Source organism: Babylonia areolata, chromosome 13, assembly GCF_041734735.1.
Source record: "Babylonia areolata isolate BAREFJ2019XMU chromosome 13, ASM4173473v1, whole genome shotgun sequence".
NCBI lineage: Eukaryota > Metazoa > Mollusca > Gastropoda > Neogastropoda > Buccinidae > Babylonia > Babylonia areolata.
This window is the reverse complement of record NC_134888.1, coordinates 7,443,292-7,453,291: the sequence shown is the minus strand read 5'-3', so window position 1 is coordinate 7,453,291 and position 10,000 is coordinate 7,443,292. Positions and strand designations below refer to the sequence as shown.

Here is a 10,000-nt window from a genome sequence, read left to right as displayed (position 1 = left end):
ATCTATTGGCTGAGCCCTGAAGGTCATGGGCAAAAATCAATTGCATACACATATTTATACACATTCAAAGCACGTGCTCATATTCTTCGCGAACGCCTGTATGGTTTGTGTCAGGCCATTTTGTTTCAAGTTGTTGACCTGCCCGTTCAATCCTATATTCAATCGACAATACACGATAACATGTGATGGAAAGTTGGAGAAGGAGACCGTTAAATATTTATTCAGAAAAAGATTTGTGAACGCCTCATCACGTACTGGATTATGCCCCAAACTGCCATAAAAATATCCACAGAATCAGTCGGAATTCACAGTTAAAATGCGATGATACGAAATGTCTCACGACATTTCGGCGCCACAAAACTATCTCTTCTTCAAGCCATTGGAATTCGTCAGTGCCGATTTGAGCAAAATACGTTTTTACAATACCTAGACATTTTTATAGCGTGTCTTGCAGATGTTTGCATTTCTGTTATCAATCTGATTCGTATCGTGCATGTATAATTGTGTTGTAGTTGGTTTAAACGAAGTATTTCATTGTCGATCACAAGTGCCAAAAGCACCGCCAAGCGGTGCCGACACGGGAGCTGTCCGCTGAGTTTTCTCTTGAATTTTTACATAAAAAATCTTTACTCTAGAAGCAGATTTTATAGATGATTTTTATATAGTTGGAAATTCAGAATGTTCAGTTACTTAACTGTTGCAATTATATTACATATCGCGACGTATTAATTGTTGTAATGTACAAAAATGATACATGAACTCGTTAAAAGCTCGTTCATTCAGTGACTCTTTTTGTTTACAGTTTTTAACTACATTAATTTTGTAGAAAATGGTTTAGCTTAAGAAAATGCTCGTCTCTTGTAGTTTTGTGTGATATATAATATGTCTATGTTAGTTCCCCGAGCCGAAAGTCAGAAGCCGCTAAAATTGGTCAAACAAACACAAGCTTGGCCCCTCAAGGCTCGCGGAGGGCCGGTTTCGTGAGTTGCTTCGCGGCGCTGGCTTTGCGGTTCGGCGGAACAGAATATAAGGAGTGAGCGAGTGCCAGACAAAGAGAGAACTCTCCTGGCCTGGAAGAATGAAAGAATAAAAGAAGAAAACCAGCGCACTGCCTTCCCGAGTCTACCTTGCCTGGCTGCAGCTCTCTTCTGCTAACACCTTCTACCTGTCTTCACCTTCTCCAACACCACCTTACCACCCCGTCACAATGTAAATCATGTGAGTTAATACCCTTGAATTGATGAAGCGCAAAAATTTCCAGTCTTGAAGTCCTTTTCACTTCATATGACGTTTAGAAGTACTTGTACTTGGCTCTACATGTTATTAGTTTAACAAAATACTAAATTTTCATATCAACTTTAAAACTATAAAACTAGAATGAACATAAAAGAGAAATTGAATCGACTGTGTCGTACTACATTCGCGGCGGGTGTAACTAAACTTGTACATCTATCTAGATCTAGAGAAAACGGCTAAATGTTGCAGTGTGATTGCGGCGATAGCCACGTCTCCTTTACCGTGGACTTAAAAAGGAATTTTTTTTTATTGCCCTTAAAGATTTTCTGAATGCCCAAGATACACCAGAATAATATGATCTATACAGCGTTCTCACTGCGAATACCGCAATTGATTTATCGCCCTTTAAAAAAGTATGTTCAAATATTAAATTTTAGTACGTCAGATGCGGAGCCATGATAGTGTAATGGGTCAGACAGTTTCTTCTCACCCGAACTCGCGGGGTTCGAATCTGGTTAGGACTTTCTTTTTTAACCCGAAGCTTTATAATAACAAATACAGAACACATTTTAACAATTAGATTTTTTTTTTTTAAGTGTATCACATGTGAGTCTTGAAGGCCTTGCCTCTCTTCTTTTTTTTTCATTCATCCTTTCACTCATATTTGAATATGGTGGACTACAACAAAATAATGATTTCATGCCTGGAATAAACATTTCCAAGTGCACAACAGTGTCTCACAGAAGATGAAAAAAACAACAACAAGAAAACAAAAACAAAAAAAACCCAAAACAAACAAACAAACAAACAAAAACACACACACGTGTCTTTTGACCCCAAAGAGTATCCAGGCGACATCTGCAAATTTGATAAACTAAAACCACTAATTGTTTGCCTCCTTCGAGCATATTCTGAAAATTAAAAACCGATTTCGAAGATTAATGATAACATCAACAACACCACTACTGTTACTATCAGACTGCACATACTGAGATACAGCAACAAAAACAATTGCACTACCACCACTACCACTGTTATAGTTACCAACAACATTAACAACAAAAACACCTCAACTAATGGTAATAATTGTCGTCATCATCATCGTCGTCGTCGTCATCATCGTCGTCGTCATGATTACAAATACACTGATGACGATCAAATGAATCATAAGTAATTCGTAGTAAGAGTTCATTGAAAGCATATCCAAAGGTTAATATGCGACAATGACATTAGCAGCTGTTAATAGAGTACTCCAAAGTACTTCTAGTACAGTACTATTTCAGTCACAAAGTAGCTGGACAACACAAAGTATACTTCTGTTTGATCTCCGTTCTGTTTCATGATGATGATGATGATGATATGGATACATATATAACGTCTATCCTCGGTCGGAGACCAAGCTCTAAGCGCTTTACAAACAACGGGTCATTTGCACAGCAGACTGCCTACCTGGGTAGAGCCGACTGACGGCTGCCATTGGGCACTCATCATTCGTTTCCTGTGTCATTCAATCAAATTTCAGGCACGCACACTCAGACAGACATGTAACGTTTTACGTGTATGACCGCTTCGTTTATTTATCCCGCCATGTAGGCAGCCATACTCCGTTTATCGGGTATGCTGGGTTTGTTCTTGTTTCCATTACCCACTGTACGCTGACATGGATTACAGGATCTTAAACAGATCTGAACAGATTATGTTGAACTGGGAGATCGAACAAAAATCTCCACCCTTTACCCACCAGGCGCCGTTACCGAGATTCGAACCCGGGACCCTCATATTGAAAGTCCAACGCTTTAACCATTCGGCAATTTCCCTGCCCATCCTACCGTCATGTCGTCATGATGGTGTCAGTGTTGCTGAATTCAGAACGTCTGCAGGTAAAGGGATTTCGTTTACCTGAAAAAAAAAAAAAAAAAAAAAAAAAGAAGAAAAAGACGAACATATCAGGTGATCACCGACTGACCGTTCAAAAAGATCACTGACGTCACTGCAGAGGTGGGTTTTTTTTATCATTCAGTGCTTCTTGTTACTTCGTTACTCACACAGGAAACGAAAGTGTGACTGCTGACCAACTTGAAAGTGGTGTGGGACGTGTGTGTGTGTGTGTGTGTGTGTTTCTTTCCCAGAACAAGGACTGGTTTCCTAGCCAATGGAAAGATAAGGGGAAGGATGGGTGATGGGAAGGGGGGGGAACTGGGGGGCTGGGTGTGTGTGTGTGTGGGGGTGGGGGGTGGGGGTGCAGATTGGCTTTTCTTGGAAGAAACGAGGACGGTTACTTTCACTTTCTGTGCTTCTTACACCAAGTGCTGGGGAGTTTCAGTTGAGAATGGGATTGGTTTCCAGATAGTGAGAGATAGAAAGGTATAATTACGATATATATACAGGTTAGTCTTCACCCACACCACCCACACACACACATACACACACACGATTGCTTCTGCTTCGTGCTCGACCAAGCTTACCTGAAAACACTTTCGTTTCGAAGGTGTCAAATGTTGACCTGGGGCTTTTTATCATATTTGATTTATTCGCAACTGAAGAGTGGGGCTATCTTTTTTTTGTCTTTTCTTTTTCTTTACATTTTTATCCGAGAGCTGTGTTGTGTACAGTTATTGTTATTATTCTAAGACTTGGGTGTTTCAACCAGGGCAGTGTTCAAGTGCCAGAGAAATGGGCACGTATCCAGTAGGCTTCATCTGCTGAATGAAAGAGTTCCAAAGAATCATTGCCGTTTTTGTACGCGCATGTAGAACTGCAATACTGAAGTGGGTAAGTAAGGATACACACACACACACACACACACACACACACACACACACACAGCTCTGTGTGTGTGTGTGTGTGTGTGTGTGTGTGTGTGTGTGTGTGTGTGTGTGTGTAAGTGCGCGTGTGTGTGTCTATCTGTGTGTCTGTCTGTGTATGTTCGTGTGTATGCGTTTGAGTGTGTATGAACGCACTGGCATGTGCGTGTGTGTTTCCGTATGTATATGTAACATTTTACCTGAATGACCCTTTTGTTTATTTACCCCGCAATGCAGGCCCCCATACTCCGTTTTCGGGGCTGTGCATACTGGGTATGTTCTTGTTTCCATAACCCACCGAACGCTTACGTGGGTTACAGGATCTTAAACGTGCGTATAAATTGATCTTCTGCGTGCGAACACACACAAAGGATATTTAGACACAAGGTCTGCACATTATGTTGACCTGGCCGGGAAATCGAACAAAAATCTCCACCCTTTACCCACCAGGCGCCGTTACCGAGATTCGAACTCGGGACCCTGAGATTGAAAGTCCGACGCTTTAACTCTCTCCATACGAACGGCGAAAGAGACGACGTTAACAGCATTTCTCCCCAATTACCACCATCAAAATATTACAAGCGGAAGGCTCTTATACTGAAGAGGTGAATGTTGACAAAGAATACCACAATTCTGACGACGGAAGCTAAAGGGTGGGCCATTCAGACACCCACTGGACATCCAAGGGGTCTGTGTAGAGGAGAAGAGAGGACTGGCCGTACTGAGTGAGTTAATCAACCACTCCGCTACTGCGCACGTTACACACTGGTTTAGGCTAGCGCTGCAGTTAGTGTGTCCTATATGTAAGACAGAAACTTGGCACGTTTCCAGCTCAGTCTACTTTCGGTTTGCACAACTTCCTTTTTAATCGATTGTCACATAGCTTTCCTTGTGTGTGCAAGCTCGCTTCACCAAATCAACTGCGTCGTGTGTTTTGACAATCAGCATTCGTGGACTGTTTCTCGTAACCGTAAGTTGTCAAGCTATCGGCTAATTATGTAGCATATTTTATCTTCCAGGTCTATCCTGTTGTAAAGTCGATCTATATTAATTTCGAGTTAGGTCGTTGTTGATTGTTCTGTAGTGCTGTGATTGTGGAGGCTTTGGCAGCTTGACTTGCAGACCTGTCGAGTGTCATGTCATTTTTTTGAAAAACTGTTTTCCGGAAATCGTGGTGTACAAGGGTGTTCAGTTTCCCCATTGTTACGTGGCGAAGTTTGAATGGCTTGGTAGATAAGTAGGTATTTGTGTCGGTCGTTGAAGTGTACTTCCTTGAACAGTGTATGCGTGGATGGCTATTTTTAGCGTGCTTGTGTGTGTGTGTGTGTGTGTGTGTGTGTGTGTGTGTGTGTGTGTGTGTGTGTGTGTGTGCGCGCGCGCGCGCACTAATAGACGGTAACAGGTGACAGCCGCTGGCACCGTGCCACGACGAAGGATACTACAGTTGTATTTTGACATTTGTCACACACACACACACACACACACACACACACACACACACACACACACACACACACACACACACACATCTGCACACGTAAACAGTGTCTGCTTTGCCTTTTTAATGACAAAACATAATTATAAATGCATATATATATATCTGTGTGTGTGGAGAGAGAGAGAGAGAGAGAGAGAGAGAGAGAGATACATACATACACCTATGCGTGTATGTATGTGTGTCTGCATGTATAATTGTATATACATGTGTGTGTGCATGCATTCGTGCACTCGTGGGAAGCTGTGCAATGCGGGTTGGTTGTCAGTAATGGAGGGCCATGAGAATTTTAATAATCTGTATATTTGCATATTGCTGTTTCTATTTGGTGCCATTCAAATAAAACCTGGCATTTTTTTTTTTTTTTTTTTTTTTTACATTCGTTTTATTTTATCATTATGTTTTTATGTTGGACACGTTCTGGTGCCAAAAAGAAAATCGCTGTTCCAAAGATAACACAATAAACTTTGTGTGTATGCATTCGTGTCGAATGCTTTAACAAGCCATGTGGCCTCCCCAAAACAAAAATCTCCACCCCCTGTATGTGCTAATGATTTATCAGAGCATGCACCGCCCCGCGAGCTGCCAGTGTGAGATGATTGCTGTAGTCAGTGTGTTGTCTGACAGGTGAGATGATTGCTGTGATCAGTGTGTTGTCTGACAGGTGAGATGATTGCTGTGATCAGTGTGTTGTCTGACAGGTGAGATGATTGCTGTGATCAGTGTGTTGTCTGACAGGTGAGATGATTGCTGTAGTCAGTGTGTTGTCTGACAGGTGAGATGATTGCTGTAATCAGTGTGTTGTCTGACAGGTGAGATGATTGCTGTGATCAGTGTGTTGTCTGACAGGTGGGACGATTGCTGTGATCAGTGTGTTGTCTGACAGGTGAGATGATTGCTGTGATCAGTGTGTTGTCTGACAGGTGAGATGATTGCTGTGATCAGTGTGTTGTCTGACAGGTGAGATGATTGCTGTGATCAGTGTGTTGTCTGACAGGTGAGATGATTGCTGTAGTCAGTGTGTTGTCTGACAGGTGAGATGATTGCTGTGATCAGTGTGTTGTCTGACAGGTGAGATGATTGCTGTGATCAGTGTGTTGTCTGACAGGTGAGATGATTGCTGTAGTCAGTGTGTTGTCTGACAGGTGAGATGATTGCTGTGATCAGTGTGTTGTCTGACAGGTGGGACGATTGCTGTGATCAGTGTGTTGTCTGACAGGTGAGATGATTGCTGTGATCAGTGTGTTGTCTGACAGGTGAGATGATTGCTGTGATCAGTGTGTTGTCTGACAGGTGAGATGATTGCTGTGATCAGTGTGTTGTCTGACAGGTGGGACGATTGCTGTGATCAGTGTGTTGTCTGACAGGTGAGATGATTGCTGTGATCAGTGTGTTGTCTGACAGGTGAGATGATTGCTGTGGTCAGTGTGTTGTCTGACAGGTGGGATGATTGCTGTAGTCAGTGTGTTGTCTGACAGGTGAGATGATTGCTGTGGTCAGTGTGTTGTCTGACAGGTGAGATGATTGCTGTAGTCAGTGTGTTGTCTGACAGGTGAGATGATTGCTGTAGTCAGTGTGTTGTCTGACAGGTGAAATGATTGCTGTGATCAGTGTGTTGTCTGGCCAGTGTGTAGACTCTTTCCTTTCCACGTGATGGGCGGAATAAGTACACCTCCCACGCACACCTTTCGCTCCACACACTGTCACGTTACCCTGTGTATTGCCTTTGTTTTGTACTGTATTGGTCTGCAGCAGGAAGGTGGCGGAATGGTTAAGATGCTCAGCTGCCAATACAGTGTCCGTGAGGGTGTGGGTTCAAATCCCGCTCTCGCCCTGAGCATCTAGTCTTTCGGATGAGACGATAAACCGAGGTCCCGTGTGCAGCACGCACTTGGCGCACTGAAAAAGAACCCATGGCAGCGAGAGTGTTGTCCTCTGGCAAAATTATGTAAAAAAAAAACCACTCTGAAAGGTACACAAATAAACAAGCATGCCGGACAAAGCGCGTTGGGTTATGCCGCTGGTCAGGCATCTGCCTAGCAGATGTGGTGTAGCGTATATGGATTTGTCCGAACGCAGTGACGCCTCTTTGAGAACCTGAAAACTGAAACTGAAAAACTCTGCAGTGTAGTGTAATGTAGTGTAGAGTAGTACATTGCTTTGCACTGCATTGCATTACATTGTATCACATTGTATTGCATTCCAATGCACTGTATTATAGGGTATTGTATTGCATTGCAGTATCACATTGTATTGCATTGCATTGTAGAGTATTGTATTGCATTGTAGTGTATTGTTTTGCATTGCAGTGTATTGCATTGTAGTGTGTTGTATTGTATTGTATTGTATTGCATTGCATTGCGGTGTAGTGTAGTGTAAGCTTATTGTGTTGTGTTGTGTGGTGTGGTGTGGTGTGGTGTCGCAACAGACTTAGCCGTGTGAAATTCGGGGTCGCCACAGGGCAGCGCCACCCTATTCAGTTTTTCCTGTCTTCAAGGGTGTTTGTGTCACTATCAAAGAGGAGTTTTTCCACACAAGTTTTGGAAATGGGCTTGATATCTGTCACCGTGGGTTCTTTTCTGTGCGCTAAGTGCACGCTGCACACAGGACCTCGGTTTATCGTCTCTCCCAAAAGACTAGCACCCAGACCACCAATCAAAGTCTAGAGAGCGCAAGCACGCATGCACACACACACACACACACACACACACACACACACACACACACAGATGCACACACACACACACACACACACACACACACACACGCACACACACACACACACACACACACACACACACACACACTCACACAAACACATAAGCACGCATGCGTACACAGAAGCATGCATGCACACACACAGACACAAGCACACACAGACACACAGATGCAGACAGACACAGACACACGCGTGCACTCATGCACGCACATACACATGCTTGCACGCACGAATGCACGCACTCACACATTATCATCATCATAATATCATCATCAGTCATCATTATTGTTACATAATTATCATGATGTTGATGATGATGGTTGTTGTTATTGGTCGTGGTGTTTTTGTTGTTAGTGTTGTTGCTAAGTAAGACAGTGGCAGTGTTCTTGTTGTTGTTGTTGCTATGTTGAGGATGTGTAGTCTGACAGTGGCGATGACGGTGGTGTTGATATTGTTCACTGTGTGTTTAAACAGTGTATGTAGTCTGATGATGATGATGATGATGAAAGCGAAAAAAATAGATGATGATAATGACGACGACGACGACGATGACGACTACGACGATGATGATGATGATGACGACGACAATGACGACTACGACGACGATGATGATGATTGTAAATTCTGATGACGTCCAGTCAGTGTATACCTATGTTCCAAGGCCCAACACTCGGCTTATATCACAGATTGACATAAAGTTTACATTTGGGCCAACAGCAAAGTGAGAGCTGTATTATCAATGGTTTCTCCAGTCAATGGGAAACCATTTACAGCTTAGTCTTTTGTGAAGGACTATGACTCTCAAACTAGGAAGCAAAATTGCACTGGCTCTTAGTGCTGCAGCCTTGTGGGCTAGTTGGCCTTTGGGAACCATCCCAACGCCGACTGTCCTAAAACCCTCTTGGCCGAGAGAGTGGGGATGTACTTGGGCAAGACACTCTCCACTATAATAAAATTCTAGCCCAAATAGTCAGAGCAGCAGTTGCCTCCTCTGCTGTTCTGATGGTTATAGTCGCACACGACTGACTATCATATACCTATGTTCCAGAACCAGACAGGTGAACACTAAGAGAGTGGCCGGTCAGTGATGGAGGCGGCAGAGGCCTGTGCCCACTGCGGTCTGCCCGGCGTGGCACTGCCCAGGTGTACCGTCTGCTGGGCCGTCCGCTACTGCTCACGTGACTGCCAAAGACGTCACTGGCCACGTCACAAGCGCGCGTGCGTCAGACCGGAAGAGGGGCAAGGTAAGGGAACTCTGAGCTAGGGTACTGATTCAGAGTGTGTGAATGAATGAAACTTTATTGTTTATCGGCACATTGATCCTTAAGCAATGGGTCAGCAAAGTCCAAGGTGTAACGGTCATCGCTACAGGTTTGAACATACCATCAGCAATCATGTAATGAAACACAAAAGGACATTTCTTGATCCAAAAACACTATTAATTTTCATATTATACCTACATTTAAGTTTCGGGAATATCATGTTCGTACACACACGCACAAACGCCCACGAACCCCCATCCCCCCACCCCACCCCTGCGCGCACACACACACACACACTCTCTCTCTCTCTCTCTCTCTCTCTCTCTCTCTCTCTCTCCCAATCGTTTTTTTTATTTTATTTTTATTTATTTATTTATTTTAGTACATTCTCCTGAACCAAACCAAAAGGCTTTTTGTTGTGTCAGAATGTCTGTTCACTGCATTTCCTTCATGACACTTCACGGTCTATATTGATAAATGAACG

General features: G+C 43.3%; 1 protein-coding gene across 1 annotated transcript in view; it reads left to right on the top strand.

Moving 5' to 3' along the window:
- LOC143289327 (uncharacterized) overlaps positions 1–10,000 on the top strand; it is a 43,268-nt gene that overhangs the window by 8,902 nt on the left and 24,366 nt on the right. Inside the window, exons 6-10 of the mRNA XM_076598327.1 lie at positions 6,200–6,236; positions 6,718–6,731; positions 6,866–6,902; positions 7,964–8,102; positions 9,327–9,498. Coding sequence (XP_076454442.1) covers positions 6,200–6,236; positions 6,718–6,731; positions 6,866–6,902; positions 7,964–8,102; positions 9,327–9,498 — 399 coding nt within the window. The remainder of the gene's footprint in view (positions 1–6,199; positions 6,237–6,717; positions 6,732–6,865; positions 6,903–7,963; positions 8,103–9,326; positions 9,499–10,000) is intronic.